This window comes from Xiphias gladius, chromosome 12 (assembly GCF_016859285.1).
Source record: "Xiphias gladius isolate SHS-SW01 ecotype Sanya breed wild chromosome 12, ASM1685928v1, whole genome shotgun sequence".
NCBI classification, from domain to species: Eukaryota; Metazoa; Chordata; class Actinopteri; order Istiophoriformes; family Xiphiidae; genus Xiphias; species Xiphias gladius.
In genome coordinates, this window is record NC_053411.1 from 2912563 (window position 1) to 2933779 (window position 21217).

The window sequence follows — 21217 nt, forward strand, 5'->3', positions numbered from 1 at the left end:
GTGCAGGTATTTTTAGTGAAAGAGCTCTGACAGACCCGCTGTCCGCAACCTGTCCAGCACCAAACAGCAGAGAGACAAAGTTAGCAATTAGCTGGTGAAGACAGTGGAGCATTTAACAGCTAAAGAGCCAGATATTTTTTCTCAGGAGCTGGTGGAGACGAAAACAGAGCTGAACGTAGAGTGAATATTGGACCTATATTGATTGGCCAGAAACTCCCAGTGAATGATAATGTTGCTCTGTATCTGCTGGATGTATAAATATGAAACTGTTTGCTAACACATTTATTAGTTTGGTTAGCTGCAACAACTTTGTAAGGTGATAATATGCGTAAATAGGTGAAGGTTTAATATTGTAGAAATAACAGAATAAGTTAATAATATGTCAGATGTGTTTTCAGCTTGTCTTGCTAGTTTTAGATACAGTATTTTTAGTATTATAATTTTTTCTGTCATTTTAAAATTGAAACTTTTTGGTACAGTATATTGTAATTTAGTTTTTTCCTGTGGGTGTCAATTGACTGACAATAAGCAGAGTCTACTGTGCTACTAACGTGACAATAATTGGCCCGGTCACAATGACAGAGCAATTTGACAAAACCAAATGAATGCTGCGTACTTGTAGGACTGCTGATTATCTCATTGTTTTTCATGCTGTGTAATGATGAATATTATTGTATGGCTTATGATCAAGGAGAAAGAAACTAGCTGTCAGAAACTAGCTGCACAAACCAGAGGGAAAGACGGAGAGAAAATTGTACACATACAGATGGCCAAAAAATTGCAAACAATCAACAAACACAGAGAATATACTGTAGATAGATCAGATTTTATTTACCCTTTTTTGCACCGGCCAGGGCTTGGTGATGGCTGAGATGTCACATGCAGTCATCAGCATTGACCTGAAGGGGGGGGGGGCACATTTACACACATGGATCTTTACAGACCCACACCAGGGAGAAATAGCGCAGTGTGGCCCTGTCACATGAATTGTTGCCAATTGTGGAACTTTTTCGCTAGATTTGACAACTTTTTTTTATTTTTCTAACAATATAAATAATTTACATAGATTCATTAATTCCAGTGTCTGGAGTTTCTATTCATGACACCTAAGTTCCACAGTCTGTACAACAATCTTCATAAAAAGATTCAAAATTAGTGGGAAACACTGGTTTAATGCTGGAACTAATTCTCGGCAAACAACAGCCAGGTGCGGCTTCCTGAAAGCAGTGCTGTTACAGTGAGCTTGCCAGGTTTGGTACCATCATACCAGTGCGGATACTAAAACCTGTGCTTGCCAACCATATCTGGCAACCCACACTATAGTCAGAGGAACTGCACAGAAGTGCTGGGCGGATGTATACACTGTTGTTAGTCAAGAAATAGTTCCAGCATATAACTCCTCCTAGAACCATACTTTAAGTGAAAAAAATAAATGTTAATCAGTGAGCTTTAGAGATGTAAGTAGGTGTATAAATATATTTGGAACAGAGCCAGGCTAGCTGTTTCCCCCTGCTTCCAGTCTTCATGCTAAGCTAAGCTAACCAAATTTTGACTCCAGCTCTGTATTTAACATTCAGACATGAGAATGATATTGCTCTTTTCATCTCATTCTTGGAAAGCGAATGAGAGTACTTCCCAAAATGCTGAACTGTTCCTTTAAAACAAAACCTGATGAAAAAAAGTTGATGTTATGTATATGTTGGTGTTTTTACATCCACAAGGTGTGTTAGAGTTTTGAAGGATTCATACTCACCTCAGTAAGTCTTTGTGATGTTCTTCCTCCCAAACAAACTGGCTGTTCTTGGTGAGCTCAAAGAACTCCCCTCGCCTCCTGACGACACACACACACACACACACACACACACACACACACACACACACACACACACACACACACACACACACACACACACACACACACACACACACACACACGCACACACACAAACACAATGACACAGCAGATAATTGTCCTCATATATATTACCTATTTACCTCCTCAACCACTCACTGTTTAGACTGAAAGAGGGATGAAATAAGAGCTGAAATTAATGAGGTAGATGAAGGAAAGAAGTGAAAAAAAGAAATGGAGCGAAGAAGAGGTGGTCAAAGGAGAGATGAGAAGACAATTAAGGAATGTTAATATACAGGAAGGAAGGGGTAAGTATGTGGATATCTGCTACAGCATCTTACACTTTTTCATCCTCATTAGTAATGTGTGTATCCACCAAAACATGTTTGTGAATGCTGCATGATGAGTTTTGGTTAAAAAGGACAATTTGAAACTGACTTCTGTCATTTGAAAGAAGCAACTGTTTCTTTTGAACAGTCCAATTTACAAAACAGAAGCAAATTACTGTATTCTTCAAAGGATAGTGTAAAGCTGGAAATTTGCAAAAATAATCAAGTGTATTTTGTAATCTACCAAAGGCAATGCTGTTCTTGTGTAGGGAAACTACTGAAGAAAAATGTCCTGTGTTTAAACAGGCAAATGTTTGCCAACGCATATGTTAGATGCTCTGTTTAAAGCTTGTTCTGCTGCCCCAAATTGGCCAAAAGAAAAAAAAAACAAAAATTAATGCATCTTTTAAAATTCTGGATAAAAAACCAAATCAATATCACCACTACAGGCCACCAGAGAAACGTAATTGTTGAGATTTTTAGATTATACTCAACGTTTTGGCTTGTGTGTAAAATTTTAAATGACTTGGCCCATCTTCCATGCTGTGACTTTGTATCTTCCAGAAAAGAATATTTTTCAAGAGTACCCTTCGATCAGACTGCAAATGAATACTTTGGCAATAAAGTACTGAACTAGTTTACTGGTTTTTGTAAACACTGTTAACACATGCTATTGTTACTCATTTGCCTAACATACACGTCTTGGTGATATGTAGGTGATGTGTATACTGCTTTGCATCAGTAGTATGGCACTCATTTGTTTAGTGTTGTACATCATTTTGAACATGTGCTAATACTGCCCTGCCCTGGGACTGCAGATGTTAATGATCTTGAAGCTCTCGCTGGGTTAAGGAGAAAATTTATGATTAATCCCTTACATAAAGTAAATTTTAAATGAGGCTAGGAGAATTTAAACATTATTCAGTTCTGCAAGTAAAAAGAGAATACTTTATATTAATCTAAGGGACCTGAGCGAATTTCAGCGTTCTGGAATGACAAGATGGGTCTGACCCTTACTGTACCCCTGAGATGAAAGAATGTAATCCCTCCAGTGAATATACTCCACAACAACCTCCCTCATCTTCCCCTGCTCTGCCTAACTTGACTTTTCTTCTTCCATCCTCCCCCTCTCTATCACTCTCCAGTCAGATTTCCATCTGGGCTTGACGTTTGGTACCTACTTCATGTACAGGGCCAGGTCAGTGGCCAGAATAGCCCTCTCGATCATCTTCAGAGTGGCCTTGTACTCATCCAGGGAGAGACCGCTTAGGATCTGGTTTCCCTGGAGAGAGACAAAAACAGAGGAAAATATTTAAGCGCAGAAACAGCTCTGCGTGTTATTTAACGAATTACACTTTTACAGTGTACATACATGAAGCTTTTACAGTGTGTGTGTGAATGTACGAAGAGTGAGGTAGCAACCCTCTAAGGAATAGATACGACTGTATGTACTGAGAGTGTTGACCACAGTTTGCTCTGTGACAGACCGCCAAGGGGTTGCCATGACAACAGTAAGCAGCAAAAGCACCCAGGCAAATAGATGAAACAACTGAATCTAGTCCACATGTCTTCAGTGTTTATATGCATGTGTGTCGACACATTATTCCAACTCCCTTCCACTTCAAGTGCTTTTAAGAGTGTGTGTTTGCATTATCGCTTATCAGCCTGAATGTGACAGGACCTGCAGCAGGGTGTGTGTGTGCTCGTATCTGTGTGAATATATTTTAATTTGTCTGGCAGCAGTGGGTTTAAGTGGGGCTGTGGAGTCAGCAGTGTATTTGGAGTTTGTTTTGAGTCCATAAAGATCAGAGCAGGCTGTAAGTCACTGTAATTTATTGGGCTATCAGAGTGTTCCGTGGTAGGCTAGCAGCTGGAAAACGAGCAGAATAGGCGTAATAAATAAGACAGAGAGAGCCAGGATCCTGAGGCAAGCAGGCAACAGCATCATGGCTTTTCAACAGCCAATATCAAGCCATTGTTTTCCTATGGAGAGAGTATTGGCAACCTGAGGTTGGTTGGTTGATCTGAACTGTGACCCAGTTTTAGGATGAGTTTTCATAGTGCTTTCTGTCTGATTACAGTTTCATGTGAAACTGTAATCGGACAGTTCACCACTCACAGGGCTGGTGAGCTAACTGCTGACATACTAGCCAGCCAGTAACCTACTAAGTTGGCTAGCTAACTGACAGCTAGTCTACCTCAGTCGCTAACTGGACCATAAGTTTGCACAGTTTATTCAAGAGAGGTATTTATACCATCGACTCCTGTCTCAAAAATGCCTTTGTTGTGGACCAGTTTCTATTCCGACATGGCAGAGCTGTCATACAGCGGCTAATAAGCTGCTGTATGACAGGCTCCTCTGTTTTGGACTATCCGACTCCTTGTTCTGTCAAAGGTCAGTCCATAGCCGAGACAAGATGCATTACCTTTGGTCAATAGCATGAATTTGCATGTCAGAGTTCACCACGGTTAAACTTGATGCTAAAAATAGATTCACTTCGCCCCTGCTGGGGGATCCGGTGATCACAGTGATCCAGCTGAAACTTCACTAATTTAAATGCTGGTGTGACTGGGTCATATGAAGAGCAGAGTGTATGAACCCTTTCGGGGTCAGTTCATATATATGAAGAGTCTAAGCCTTTGTTTTACTATGAAGAGAGTGTGGAAACCTTAGGTTGAAATGATTTGAACTGAGACCCAGTTTTAAGTCTGACTGTATTTTCATGCGACCTACACATCACTGCAAACATGAAGTATGTACTGTAGAGTCTTAAAGTGTAAATCCTTTTAGATAAAGAACTTTACCTGTAAAAATATAACAAGTAAAACACACCGGTCACAATGAAATGACAACTGAAAATTTGGGCTACTATAGAGACTGACAATGTTATAATCTGTCTACAATGTAATAAAAACGTTGAGCACATAATGTAATGACTTCTTTGTGTGTACATAATTAGATTTTTTGTTTGTTGTTACATCAGGATATTTGATCAACGATATGATAAATTACTGTATATTAAACAACGAGCCAAGATAAAATGATTAACTTGATCACAGGGAAACATCTGTTGCAACGACCAATCAAAAGCAAACAGATGCAACGTTCACAAATAACAGTTTAAGGAAAATATATACAGTATTCAATGATACATTAAACTCAAATTACAACCTTTTGCAATTTATTTTGTTATATATATGTAACTGAATTTAAAATGAGTGGAAAATATCCAAAAATGAAAGCCTATCCAACGTTATTTTGTTATTTATTCTGATGATATTGGCATAACGATTTGGAGTTCAAGGTAGTGTATATTGTGTTATTTTTGTGAAATGTAATGTTAAAATATTCCTGGTTAACATCATAATAAAACAATTTTTTGTCAAGCATGAGGTCAGATTTGCCAGATGTGTATTTAGTATCAAGCAATCTCTCCGCAAGAAGTAGTGTGTGTGGTACAACCAATCTCTACTTAGTAAACACAAACCCATACTGTTGGTTCCACAGAGAGCTGGGTTCAGTTCCTAGTGGGAAGGCCTACAGCTTGGCCAGGCATTTATAAGCCACACTGTTGGCAGGTGGGAAGCCAGTGAGGGATGTAATTTGGGGGAATGAGTCTCGCTTGGCACGGAGAGGTTTCCTAATGCCTAAAAGGCTTCAGTGAGGATAAACGTGATACTTATTACATTACATGATAAAGTTATTGCTTTATATGCTAAACACTTTCATTGCAGTATCAGAAGGCTATTACATTACCAGTTTTTATTACTTTCCACATTACATTATAGATACTATACTAGATATTAAATTATCAGTTGCTACAGTGATTTTTTGGATTTGGCAATGGATTAGTATCCGCAACTTAAAAACCATGACCACCCTTTAACTGGAATCCATAACATAAACGAGAGAACATGGACATCTAACAGTTGCTGTTGTAGGATGATGACAGATCTGACACCTGATGTATTATGTGATGTATTAAGACATTTCAGAGCTTTCTAAAGTATAGAGATTTTGAAATTATTTCTAAGGCTGGCAGGGAGCCATGAGAAGAGGGAGATGGAGCCCCTTGATTGTGCCTGCCAGGAGCTCAGCTGTTGCATACTGAATCAGCTGCAGCTGTGAAAGGGCAACTAATGTCATGATTTGCATAACTCTGATGAGGATAAAATCCGGGTGTGAAGATACAATGTGTCTGATGTTTTTGTACCTTCTGTCTTCTTGCCACTATACTCATATCCATGATGATAGTGACAACTATTCCTTTGCATGTAACTATAACTCTATTGCAGACAGCTGGCCAGTCAAGGCAGCAGCACTATATGGACATATTATCTGTAAGTGTTTGGTAATTCTGATCAAATTTGTGTTTATCAGAGCTTTAGTGTGGGAAACAGCTGACTGTGAGGGGTTGATGAGTACATCTCGGGCTGATACAGTAAACGGGCTGTAAAACCAAAACAATGCACAAGAGGAAAGCTCAGTAGAGCTGCAGAGTTGGGTAATCATTCTCTATAAATTTAGTCACAATGACTATCACCCAAAACTGTAGTTCCGCTCAGCTCTACAGAGCTTTGTAGTGCCTTTTAGCTCATTGTTTTGGTTTTCCGAGTCACAATTTGGCTGTTTTGGTTCATTTTCACCACTCTCATCAACCTCGTTTCTAGGCAAAGCAGGCAGTGTTTTCAACATGGAAGCGCATATAAACCCACTGTACACTACTGGTGAGGACCAAGCAGCAGACAGACACAGTTACTGAACAGCTGGTGCACATTCTTACTTTGTGCACATGTTAAACAAAGTAAGAATCCATTTAGGACTAATGTTTCCCCTAACTGGTGCAATGAGAAGAATGATGGGTTGACTGGAAGGCTTCCTACGTATGTGTGTGAGAGAGTGGGTGCACCTACAGGGCTGTTGAGGATCATGAGGCACTGGTCGAAGTGGTGGTGCTCCATGGTGGAGTGGCAGTAGAGCTGGGCTAGTGGATGGTCGCTCCTGGACACCACATGCACACACACAAATAGGATGTAAGAAACCCACAGAGTGGATACAGTTTTTATCCCATACTTCCATATACAATTATACAAACACCGATGAGCCACAGCAAGAAAACCAGTTACCGGTTTTAATGTTGTGGCTGATTGGTGTATACTTATGGCTTATATATGACTCATGCTCTCCTGCTGTACCTCTGTATGTAGGAGTTGTTGACTCCTCTGTGGTCCAGGTCATGGCTGAGCGTTGCAATCATCAGAGCCAAGACCTCCAGATCGCTCAGGTTATTCTGTCAGGAGATGGATGGGTAGATTAAGAGATGGAAGGACAATCGGAGAAAAGAAGAGAGATGAAAAAATACTCACACAAACTACCTCCACCTAACAGCAGCTGGTTAACACGTGACAATCTGTTGCCACAATCAAACCAAACAAAAGCCTTCTGGGCTCTTGTAACTCTCCACACATTGTTGGCAGTGTGGGCGCTCAGCACGCAGCTTGGAGCGGACAGCAGGGCTGTTTCTGCATACAGCTTTTACACCACAGCTGAAAGTGTGGCAAGGCCAATACTGATCTACTGATCTTCTGGCAGGTGCTGCTGATAGTTGCCAATATTTTATGCAGAAATTACTGTTAATGTGTCATGGAAACCACACAGCCCATTAGCTACAAATCATGTACATTTTCCGAAAACACACCATCACATGGCTTTATTTATTTATAATTTTTTGTTATTGCAATATCGTTGTTGCACCGAGTGCAGATGTGAGCAGGAACTGTGGGAAGATATTTGGGATCTGCGAGTCAGCTGTTGAACACCAGCTTTTCAACGCAAGAACTTGGTAAATTTACAGCTTCCTCTTCATGACACCAAAATTCTGTTCTCGTTTATCTCCAAGGTTTGACGGTCGGACAAGAGAGTACAATAATTCTATGGCATTATTCTTGGATGTCGGAGTGTGCACTATCGAGGAGAGACTTTAAGTAAGGGGCAATAAATTACTTACTTCTATGGATTTTTTTTTTTTTAACATAAACAAGTTCACTTCTCCACAGTGTAGTACAATGAACCAAACCCTACGGCCTGGAAGGTAGAAAATCAATTATATGCTTTGGAAATGAATTGCAGTAAAATGTGAGATTTGTAGTCATTGGACAAAGTAAGTGGGCTTGTCCTTTAAAACAAGGATAACTATAAAACATGTTGCCTGTCTGGCAGGAATCAATCCAATCAGTTAATTCCTTGATTAAAATAAGTCAGCTGTTGGTGAATCAGCTGAGCCTAAACCCTGACTTGCTGCACTGACCTGTAAGCGTCCTGACTTGAGGAGGGTGAACATGCACTGGGCTGTGTTGAAGGCGTGTCTCCAGTTGTGATAGGCCACATTCTTCCTGTAGTTCTTCTTCACGCTCAGAATCCACTGGCATAAACTCTGCAGGAGAGACAAAGTGTGATAGAGAGAACCCGTGCAAGACATTTTTGTCTTTTTTTTGGGCACCTACTGACCACTGGCCCCTTTTTCCCACTCTCTGTGAATTGTGTATGTAGAAGTTAGGAAAGTGTTAGTTATTAGTTTGTGCTAGCTTAGTTGTGCTCATCTACAAGATTGGGCCTCAAGATGACATAATAATGCAGGTGTTACCTTAAAGGAAAATCCAATATTTTTCAGACTGGTTCTTCCTTTCATAAGTGTGTCTGTGTTGACTAGGGGTCATGCAAACTTTGCATTTACCACCTCCTTTGTAACAATTTGGGAAAAAGCAACTTAAGGAAAACAACATGAATTGGGGCAAGCAGCAAGAACCTCCTAAAGCTTTACAAATAAACTTCCAATTTACCGGAATGTCAAACACTGAGTCTGAGTCCGACTGAAAGAAAACACAGAAATGATCCCCCTGCATTAGCAATTGTACTTCTGCGGTAACTGTATTTCTAAATGCTCCACCGTGGTCACCATCTGGTCTCCAACGGTGTCTGTCTGCTGTTTGATGGTGGGCAGGTAGTGGACAGTGGCTTTATCAGAGCTTTTTGCTAAACACAGCTGCCTGTTGAGCTGGAAATGAGGCTGATGAGACTGGATGAGACTGAGCCAAAACGATAAAGTTGCAAGCTGTAAATCCAAAACAATGAGCTGAAAGAGGCTTATACGGTATTAACAAAAAAAATGTGCTGTTAATGTATTTACTTCAAACACATTGCCACACAGTGAAACTGGACCCTATTGGCTCCTTGAGGGTGTGGGGCTCTGGTGCGGTTACACTATTTCTCTGCATCTCTATATATATCAATACATACAACACTAAGATACATGGAAGGTATACATTTAGATTTATTTATTTTTGTTTAGCAGCATGACAGAAAAAAAACTACATTGTGAGTATGTATAAAATAACTGCAGTAGAAAGAAAAGCAAATGTAATGAGCAAAGCAACTGTCATTGCTGTCAGGATGTTTGCCCTTTCTGAAAGGGAAGACTCAGCGCCCTCCCAGCAAATCAATGCTCTTTGCTTTGTTAGTCTCTGCAACAGTACATGTTCAGGTTGAATACACAGTGACTAAAACTAATTCAGTCTCAGGCTCCACAGGAACCCCAAACCGTTATTCAGCTAATCAAATGAAAGAATCAAATTTAGGCTCATTTTCTCTACAGGGATCATCACAAACTCATCTAAGATTATAATAAATGACAACATTGAATATTTTAGAATTGTAATTAAATAATAACTTAAAACCCCAGCATTTGATGCTCAAGGGTGGTCAGTGTGTCAGTTCCCAGTGTGAATGTCAAACTGACAGGCTGCGCTGCTGGAGGGACCTAATCACCTCCAATCAAAGCTTCTCTTTATGAAGCCTCTCTCCGCAGGCACTCCGGAGGTCAGCCACCAACATACAAGGACCTCTTCACATGGAGTGTGCTGAGGATGTGAGCCGAACCCGCCAGCGAGCGGGTGGCGCTGGCGCCGAGGGGCACCCGGACGAGGAGAGCAGTGGGTCTGACAGACAGCGGTAATGGAGGGAAGCGTGTGAGTGACTTTTTTTTTTTTGGGAGGGGAAGTGTTTTAGGTGTATGATGGGGCTATGTGTGAGTGTGTAAGTGTGTGTGTGTGGTCTCTTGGTCTCTCTCTTAAGGATGGAGGCAAATACACAAATATTAACTCAGTTGTAAATGCATTCACTCAGCATCCAAAACACAAAAACAAACATGTTCTACTGGTCTAATGCTGCTGACAATGAGAAGCAGATGGTTTTCTGCTCTTGTCTTTTTCCATGACATGTAGTGAGAACAACAACAAACTACAGCAATATGAGTGTGTTGTGATGTTGTTGTCTGTTATAACTTTTTGGCCCATCATAATAAGAAAGCCTTGTTGATTTTGTTGTAATGTAGTGCAGGCTTTGTTTCCAAATCCATAAACACTAAATGTATGTGTTAGCAGAAATAACCTTTGCTCATCTAGTAATGTGTAATATTTCCATATTATTTAATGACCATTTTGCTTCATTTTATGTATGATTTGACTTGCAGTTTATGTAGTTAAGCTTTTATTTTTGTTTTTGTCATCGTAAGGAGTCATGAAGCTGAACTCGTTTTACTTTTCAAAGGTAGCCTTTACCACTTTCATCAATAGTACGAAACAATACTAAACTAAATTAAAAACCAAGAAAATTCAATGTTACAAAACAAAAATGAAAAGAATAATTTGATATATTGCTTTTCTTGCACAGTGATCTATTGTATATCGGAAAGCTCCGTACAGCGCTGGGAGCTGATTGGCATATCTTAGCAGAGAGAATGAAAGTAGGGGGAAACACTTCTCTTCAAAATCTGAAAATACAACTACCGGCACCTCAAAAGCTCACTCATTAAAAGTTTTTATGTCATTTGTTTAATATGTGCTCAAACAGCAGTGTTATAGCTCCAAACTTAAAGTTTCACTGAAAGTTCATAGAAACCATACAATAATTCAGCTCTTTCACTTCAGATTAAGTAAAAAATGTGGTTTGTAATAACTAAAATCACACGGCATCCTATACTAGGAGAAGACAGAGAGCAGAGGAGGTGAAGACTGCTAGCTAGTTAACATGGATATAAATAATAAACGGTTTAAAAGTGTAATAGGATAATGAGGATGGAAATACTCTTAACACTTACGTTAGGGCCTCAAGGATAAACAAAATGTTTTTTGGTTACAAACACTGAATGTAACACAGGGCTGTGATATTGACATTGATCCTTTCATCTAACTCTGGGCATGAAAACAAACATGCTAAGTCCCCGAAATGTTGAACTAGCAATAGGTACCCTATGGACACAATGTGTATCTGAATGCATGTAACTGCTCATAAAACAAGCTCATTTTTTTATTTATTTGAACTCTGAATTGTTTACAATCATTCTTCTTCACCCTTGCCTTTTGCTGATGCATTGCTATTTGCGCAATACCTTTACGTTAATTTTAAAATTTGACTTTGACGCCCCCAGTGGCCGTATGAAAAAATACTCTTGTAGACCACAATGTTGCACCGCTACAAATTATTAGTCCAACCCGGGGAAACTTAGATGCCAGTTTTCCTAGAGCTTGTCTACTTTTTTTAACAAACAAAAATGTATCAAATCAGAATACTCAGAAAGAGAGTTATATTATAATACAGTTATAATCACACCATTATTCTACACATATGCCTAAAGCTTTGATGTTGACCCCCTAGAGGCTGCAATGTGGATTACACCCAACAGTGCCATTTTACACAATGGCTAAACAACAAATGGATGATAATGCTCTTCTTAAACACTTAATGTTTTTGTCTTGCAGGGAGGCGCTAAAGAAAAGGTCAGGGAGTCATTAAAATCAGCAGTTTTTATTCACTAAGGAGAATAGATAAGCTCAACCAATGTCACTTTAACCCGTTTATTAAACTATGAGATATGGATTTTTAGTATTTCTTGTGTACAAATGGAAATTTTGGCCTAGAGGAAGGGTCATGAAGTATCCCAAAAACAATAGATTCAGCAGATTTCATGAAAATCTGTGCAATATTTGTCAAGATAAGTTGCAGCAGACCAAAGTGTTGGATGGACAGATGAACAGAAGCAATCTAAAGATGCATTTTAGTGGCAAATGATTAAGTATAATCTACTTGAATAACATCCCAGGTCAGTTCTTACCGTGTATTTCATCTGGAAGTTCTGGACCAGGTTGAGGTCGACAAACATGCGTATGGTAGCCAACGTGGTTTCAGTGTCCGACAAGTCAAAGTCACTGAAGCTGAAGTCCAGAAGATGCAACGACTGGGCTGACGGAACAGTGGCTACCTTTAAAAGACACAAAGCACACACGTATGAACATTGGGAAATATAGAAAGGCTGCAAATTCAGTGACATACACACATAAATGTTAAAGTGTATCATCGGCATTGTTTAGTTGGACTGGTAATCACATAGTAATCATTTTCCAGATTCTTGATCTTAAAACTTGTTTTGTTTTTTATGACAAAATTGACATTAAAGCTTGAACTAGACAATTAAGAGGGGTTTTCAGTTCACAATGTATCACACATACTGTATGTACCAGTCTCTTGGGTAGAGCGTAGCCAAAAAATCAAGCCCGTGTCCTAGATACCAAGTGACAAACAGCACTCTAGAGAGGCCACTTAATCAGGTTATGCTGTTAGTTCAGCCTCTTTGCCACAAGAAGAGAACAGAACCTTTTGAGATGGTTATGTGGTGACTTTGTCAAGGCTTCTGTGAAAGCTGGGCTGCGCTGATTGGTTCATATTAGGACAGATGCCTTGGATTGCCGTCAGAAAACCACGACACCAAACTGCAACATCATGTTCGCTGTGGTTTGGGCAGTCAGGAAGACCCCCAGTGACGACGGAAGCCCAGATTATACAGTCTGTGGCTGTTATCCTGAATTGACAGAGCCATTGTTACATACGTAACTCTTGTTAAGAGTTGTAATTTAAAAAGAGAGAGAACAAGCGTGTGCATGTGACAGTAGCTAGGTCCTGCTAAAAACTACATAACTTGAATGCATTTTTTAAACATGTGAAATGGGCATGTTTAAGCTAAAATTCATCTAAATGCTTATATGAAAAAGTAATAAGATTTTGTTTTGCAAGGCTAGGTTATTAGAGGAATATCGAGGACAGATGAAACTAAGGAGACATATAGCTGCTTGCCTTAGCAGAGTCACAAAATCAAAACTGCTGAGATGTCGGAACTTTGGAGGAGACAACCCTGTAGAGACGTCTGAGGGACAATTAGATGATGAATAAATCAAAAAGCTTTCATTGAAACATGGTTCGGCACTGATAAAATCTAAAATACCCACATTATTATCAACCGTTTCTCTCCAAGGCTTTCTGCTCAGCAGCAACAGCATCAATGGGCTGCTGGCTACAAAGACCAAAGACTTTGTTAGTCTGCATTACTGCATTATTAAAAATTCTCCACAGTGATTCTGCTGCCACGCCTCAACCAGCTGCGTTTTCTTTTAAAATCACTACAGAGTAAAGTGCTTGTGCACGAAGAGAGCTTTGAAACACCTTGTTCTGTATTGAAAGCGAAACAAAAGAACACCTGCGACAAGTGGCCTCGAAACCCCCAGCGCAAACACACCACTGTCTGCTGTCTCTTTGAAACTCTGCATACATCAGTGAAATATGTGAGGAGCGTAATTTTATCTTCATTCCGCAACTGCAACACAAAATGCCTCTGTGTCGCTTTATCTCTGACAAAAAGTCGATGCCAATTTCTCTCAAATGTTTCGTGACACGTTGCTCTCTGAAATTTTATTGTGCTCCTCTGAAATGTCTTTGTTTCTGTTTGCTTAATGTATTTTCTGAGATGTCAAATATGTTTTAAAATCTGTATTCTGAAGTGCTGTTTTCTGTTTTGTTACACAAATTTTTTTTCGGAAACAACCTGTTTTACAACTCCAGGCCACTACAGAGAACATAGTAAAAATCGTATTTGCCACGGGCCCGTTTTTTGAAATGACCGTTCATATCAACATCTGAGTCACGGTTATGACTAGGACACACATATTTTTGAAAGCGCCAATATATAATATTATGCTAAACAATAAGCGACTCTGCAACAAACATGGATGCCTCATGTCAAGCAGAGTCCATTATACGTTAATTCAGGACAGTTAGTTCCTATTTTGGCCAATGATTTCCACTGAACATGTGTGTGCATGTGAGCAACGCTTTCTTGCTGATTCAGCGGTGTGGTGTTGTGTTACGAGACTGCATCTCATCTACACACTCTACTTCCTCTGAGCCTGAAGGACAACATCTGCCTGTGTGTGTGTGTGTGTGTGTGTGTGTGTGTGTGTGTGTGTGTGTGTGTGTTAAAAAATCTGTGTTCATGGCTGCGTGTTGAATAATGCATGCATTGTTGGACACTGATGTGCATGTGGGTGTGTGTAGTGTTAAATGAATAAATTTTAATTTACCGCGGTTACCTGGAGTTCCCGCGATTCTTCCTCTGCGGCGGAGGCGTGATATGACAGGACCTGGAACACACACACATACGAAAACAGATGAGATAGGCAGACTTTGTAGAAATCACACACATAAACTGCACAGTGTCTATACAGCTACTCTCTGATATACATTTCCAATTTTATAGATCAACTTTTTGCTTTGTGGTGACCTTCAGAATATCAATATCAATTTTAGGAATTTTGGAATATAAACAATGTAATTTGTAGTTTAAATGGGGACATCAGTTGAAACACAATGAACCTGGGGTTTCGCAGAGCCGCACAGGGTCAGGAGGAAAAGTGTGAAGTCAAACTAAAGCTGAATAGACCTTCTTCACAGTAGATATTTTGACTTTTCATGCACAGATGTAACCGATGAAATTTTTGATTCCTGCGTGGCATTTCAATAGTTGCTGAACCTGAGTCATCGTTAATGTTAGTCCGACATGTGCTTCTCCTGCAATGACAAGTCAGAGTGTCTGCTGTCATCTGGGAACGATAAAAAGTGCCCTGATGCCAGCAAGGATCCCAAGATGACACATAAAGGTGACGACGAACAGGGTTTTCACAGAGAAGGAACGAAAAGGTGGTGCTGCAGTCGAATCCAGAATATGAAGAAGCCCTCATGTTCTGGAGCCTCACTGTCAATATAGCGCGAGAGCCTTGTGTCTTATGTGTCTGAAGAAAAGAAAAGACACAAGGCAGTGGCAGTTTCATTTTCACAGCAGAAAGTCAAAAGAAAAGGGAAAATAACGAGTGAAAAAAAAAAGCACAGTTCGTGTTCAGGAGAATGTTATTTCAATAAATTCCTTCTGGGCTCATTTTGTTACTAGTTCCCCCACTATTGTCAGCACTCGATAATTCTGTTTATGTATTGCGGGTGCCTTCCAAACAGTGGCATGACAAAAAGAGGTGAGAACCACTGTACTAATGTGATAATGTGAGACTAACATGCTAACTGCACGATTCAACTGACTGCAGTTAGGATGGAACCTGCTTTCACTAAATGTATTGCAAGCATCAGAGGCGGAGACAGTACTCATATCCTTGACTTAAGTATAAGTAGTAAAACCACATTGTAGAAATACTGCACTGCAAATTTTACTGGAGTCAAAATGCAAGTACTGGAAGTATCGAAAGTACCCACAATGCAAAACGGCCCCTTTCCTTTCAATTTTGGAGCCCCAAAGGTCCTGACTGATTATGTATGTTTTATCTTCAGCACAGAAGATAACGATATGTGCACACAAGTTATTATCATGTGTAGCATGATACATGTTCCGGAGCTCTCCTGTTAGTTTTGTTGCAGGTCTGTTTACAACTTCATCCTTCTCAGTAGTACACTGTGAACTAAAGTAAATCCCAGCATATAGCAAAACTCAAACCTTAGTAGATCTTATATGACACATAACTAAAAAAAACACCTGTGTGGGTATGTGAGGCCTTTCATTTATAATAATGCATCTGAGCTTTAAGCATTTACACCAACAACCTCAACTGTCTGAGCTATGCTAGTTATACTGTGGTACCTCTTCCTTTATTATTTTTGGGTGTATCAGACTATTATGGGTGATGTTATACATCAATGCTTCATGGAAATTCTTCAGTTTGTAAGACTTCTGCATTTTGTCAGGTATTGAATCAGCTGTATTAATCAAAATGAGACATTTCAGTGTGGATACTGTATCCATAACCAGTTTCTAAGATTATTTTACAGAAAATGTACAGTACGACATCACTATATTATATACTGTGATGGTGAATTTTCTCAATATCGCACACTCCTACTAATGCCCTCTTAGAAAAAGTTTTGCATAAACATCCAGAGCATGATTTCTCCCTGCCGGTACTTCAGTGACTGGCTTTAAGATATTTTTATAACGATCCATATAGATGTTGCTGTGTGATCAAAGACTCCCCACAGTGGCAGTGATCTCTGCTTTTCAACTTTACTCTCAAATGCACACTTTAGCCCAGTTTCTTCAAAGCTACATTTGGTGCCATTTTGATGTCTGGTGACTTGTGACAGTATCATTTTGGCCTAGATGTATTTTCTATGGAGGTGGTCTTTGATCACTTATCAGCTTTACTTTACAAGAGTGATGGAAGTATATTAAAGCCTGTCTTTGAAGTACTGAAGAAATGCTATTTACACTCTGCATTCAAGGAGCTTAGAGTGGAGCTAACAATTCATTTTCAACAATGATTCAGCTGTTTATCAATCCAGCCATGTCCTCTGTAGGCTACTGTGGACAGTCTCTTCTTTCCATTAAAGTCAGGATGAAAAGAAGGGGCACAACAGCCCCGACCAGTCTGAGTCAAACCTGGCTGAGCTGGGTGAAGTGGCGGAGGAGGTGGGCGTCAGCCGCAGCCGAGAGGAGGCGTCACCTCTGGCACTCTGACGCTGACAGCTCCAGCGTGGGGAACAAACACACTGGGAACGGAAAGGGTGCACGGTGTGTATGCATGTGCTTGACTGAAAGTAGGAGAGAGGGAAAGTACATGCGACTGAATAGAGAGCATTATAATGGGCTGCGAGTGTGTGTGGGCTTGGGTATAATGAATTTGTGCTTTTTTGGCTGTCACACAGAGGGGCTGAAGGCAGGAACGTGTCAAGAAGAAGCTTGAAGAATCCTTCTACCTCGCCTCATCACTGTCACGCACACACCCACAAATAGCTCTATCAGAGATGCTCTCTCACACACACACTGTACTTTCCTATACTTTTATACTTTTGAGGACCCTCACATCTACACGCCGAATCCCATGCCTTGCCCTCAGTATAATATCAAATGCATTGTAACCTAAACCCTAAAACCAAGTCTTTAAAGGTGTATGAAATGGCCAAAATGTCTTTACATTTGAAAAATCTTTCCACTGTCAAGCTCAGAAATTCAAACTGGTTCCTCACAAAGATAGGAATTCAACAGCACACACACTGAGTTCTGAAATGACAGAGGTTTGGTTTCAGTCTCTCTTTGTTACGCTCATATCCAGTTACTACAGTACCACTACCTCCGATATAGTGTTTTACATTACATATCTTTATGACGTACATAATGTTACATATTTATTATTAATTCTACTTTTCTGTCTACATGAAACAATACTCATAAACTAATTCTTTGGAGACATTGTGTTTAGGTAGAAATGATCAAATCAAAAAGTATTTGATGTCGGCTACCAAATACAAGAAGAAAATGTGTGTGATTGCTGAAGCAAATGCATGAGATTGTTGAGAGTGGACCATTATTACTTAATAAGATGCCAGTAACATGTTTTACGTTGAGAAATACACTTCTTTCAGATGTTGCAGTTTTTTTACTTTAATTTAAGGAAAACAAACAGGCTTTTAAACACATAGATTTAGTTTGGCCTTAGGTTTTTGTTTTTGTTTTTATTGAGTATTTGGTTTTATTTTGGGAGCAATGCCAACCCCCTGATATCTTGCTCATCATCTTGGTTTCATTACATAAAGGTGGTGCCAACTGCGACCTAAACAACTACCAGCCTATATATAACTGTCTTGTTTGTCAAAAATCATAGACTCACTGGTCACCTCACAGCTTTGTGGCTTCCAGTAAGATAACAACTGCTGCATTGTGATGCTTTTGATGACACTCACTCAACAAAAATCAACATAGTGCTGCACTCTTTGTGGATTTGTCTAAAGCTTTCATTACATTTTGTTAACTAAGCTGCTTTCAATTACAGCTGATTTCAACATTGTATCTATCTGGTAGACTTCAAAGTGTTTGTGGGCTGATGCTTTCTAAATCAAGTCCAAAAATTGTATAATAATAACAATAGTTACAATGAAGATAATAACATAATAATAAATAACATATAATAATAAAAAACAATAATCCTTGGGGAACAATAAAGGTGTCCCACAAGAATCAATATTTGGCCCACCGTTCTTTATTCCATACATTAATAACATGCTTTTTCCACCTCAGTGGTGCCATGTCTATTTTTATGCAGATACCGCCTAATATGCCATTGGCTCTACTGCAGACAAGGTGTTCTCCAGGTTAGAGTCTGTTTTTAATGACCCTCCGAACTCTCATATTATTTTAAAGTTTGTTCTAGACTAAAAGTGAAAAAATGTACACATTTCACAAGTGCACAAACCTATGGTCTTCCTTTGATGTTCAGCTCAGTGACTTCAAGGAGTTTTGTGACTGTCTCGTCACCGTGAGGGTTGCCAGGTAACAAGAGGAAACTCCAGGAAGTCACTGGCCCAGCTGAAAAATAGTTCAAGCATGCAACTCCCTTTAAAACCACATATTCGGTTTTTGTAACAAAGACAAGACAGAAACAAGATATAACGAGTCAATTAGTGACTAGTGTCAGCAGGTGAATTTTTTAGAACCTTGGACACAGTGAGGCTAGCTGTTTCCCCCTGGTTCCAGTTGTAACGCTAAACTCAAGATTCATTTTTAGCATACATACATGAGAGTCATATCGATCTTCTTATTCCACTCTCAGCAAGAAAGCAAATAACCGTACTTCCCACAATGCTGAACTGTTCCTTTGACTAAGATGAAGTACTTTCTATGCTGATGGCAGTTCCTCGTTGGGGAGTTGCAGGGCTGGGCTTGTTAGTTCTTATCTTTTTAGAATTTTCTTTGAGTTGGTAGCTAAATGCTTATCTCAATTCCCTAAACTGTGAATACACAAGTAATTAGCAAAGTGTTCCCATAATGAGCCATGACATTAGATCATAAAACAGAATAGCATCTCTCTAAAATATGACAAAATCTACCTAGAAACACGGGAAATTTGAAGTAAGAGCCTCTCTCTAATAATGGCCCCTCTCAAGCCTGGTTCTCTTCTCAACTGAGGGAAGTAAAGGCCTAGCCCCTATTTGAGAATTTAGTATTTCACTGATATCCCTCCTGACATGACCTTAATAAAGCCATACAGTATGTGCATTATATGATTCTGTAATAAATTCCGCCCCTACAGTAAAGGCCTTTATTACCAAAGACTGAAGCTGCATTTTTAGAAGCAATTTGTAGTATGTGTGTGTGTTTGTGTGCATGTCTATGTGTGTTTATGTATGTGTGTGTGTGTGTGTGTGTGTGTGTGTGTGTGTGTGTGTGTGTTTGTGTGCATGTCTGTGTGTGTTTATGTGTGTGTGTGAGGCTGACCTCCAGAGTGACTTCCTGCTTTGCCATTGCTCTCTCCACAGTTTCATACATCTGTGTGTTCTGGATGCCGAGACCACAGAAGATAGCAAATGCCTCCAGGAACTGCTCATCGTTTCTGTTGAAGGCCTTCACGCTGCTCGACGCTTCATCCATCTTGTTCACCAACTGGCATACACCTACACAGAAACAGAAAAACACACATTACTCTTTCTGGTTGACAACCCTGTCTTGGTCTACTTTTTATAGGTTTTAATGGGACCTGATATCCCAATAAAGCTCATGTCATGTAAATCTGGGGCCAGGTGGTATTCTAGCTGTAAGAAAAATCAGAACACATTGCCAAGAGGGTGACTGTATTGCATACAAAGTCAATGGAAAGACCTGACTTTGCCTGGGGCAGCACGAATGGACATGAAGACTTGTTGCAAGCTGCAAATGTTTAAACTTGAGCAAAAAATGGCACTCTGCTTCAAAAAGGAAGAGTCTGAAAGGAAATAACAGAAATAATCTGAGTTTCTGGAGCATTCTGAGTTCAGTCTGTGGCTGTGCTGAACATAAACACAAACACACAGGCCCCAGGCAGCTTAATTTTGTCCAAGAACCCAGCAATGGTATGAGCACAGACAGCAGATTATTTCATTTGATCAGGCATAAGTTACATTATTTCAATGCTGAGAGCTTGAACAAGGTCTACAGTGAAATGATAAACTACCTTAACTGGTGTGTGCCCAAAGTTAGCAGTTTTGCATAAATCACAAAATGATTTACCATTACCAGTGTTTGTTTCACCTGGTCACAAATCTGTGCCTTATAAGGACATGGAACAGAATATTGCATTACTAATGCAAATAATGTTTTCAAAAAGCAAAAAGATGAGCTAAACTGAATCAATCTGATAGAGGGAAAGGATGAAGAACATTTCATTGTAATAAATTGAGCTGTTTTGGTCTTGCTCATCACTGGGACTCTTCAAGGTTGGAGGAGAGGCTACGAGGACCTTTTTGTTTGATACTTAGGGACATCCACGGTCATTAGTCATCATCGTAGCCAACTAATGGAGCTGCTTCAGCTAATTATGCTGATGACAATCACTGTGATGGATGGGGTGGCAGGACTATTCATGGAAAGATAATAAAAGTGGTAATGCTATGCTGGGTTAATGTGTGCTCAGGCCTAGGATTAAAGATTGTCAAAGTGTATGTTACATTAATGCATTGAAATTTAACTGGAAAACCACAGAGACAGTTCAAATACTGAGGTAATCTGGGATCAGTGTTCACAGTGCTCACCTCTCCCTGGGTTGGACCCATATACTGTGCATGTTTGTAAGTGGCCTTTAACTAAAAATGAAAAAACTAAAAATGGTTAAATCAAGTCTGTTCATC

General features: G+C 39.7%; 1 protein-coding gene across 4 annotated transcripts in view; it reads right to left on the minus strand.

The window, feature by feature from the left end:
• Positions 1–21217, minus strand: part of pde5ab (phosphodiesterase 5A, cGMP-specific, b) — an 86412-nt gene that overhangs the window by 8695 nt on the left and 56500 nt on the right. For 3 of the 4 annotated variants that reach the window (XM_040141030.1, XM_040141032.1, XM_040141033.1), the window contains 9 exons: positions 19833–20008; positions 14647–14706; positions 12351–12497; positions 8490–8615; positions 7378–7472; positions 7096–7183; positions 3363–3463; positions 1754–1831; positions 836–899 (listed from right to left, as the gene is read on the minus strand). In XM_040141030.1, the coding sequence (XP_039996964.1) occupies positions 836–899; positions 1754–1831; positions 3363–3463; positions 7096–7183; positions 7378–7472; positions 8490–8615; positions 12351–12497; positions 14647–14706; positions 19833–20008 (935 nt within the window). The remainder of the gene's footprint in view (positions 1–835; positions 900–1753; positions 1832–3362; positions 3464–7095; positions 7184–7377; positions 7473–8489; positions 8616–12350; positions 12498–14646; positions 14707–19832; positions 20009–21217) is intronic. The other variant, XM_040141031.1, reaches the window with a different exon arrangement.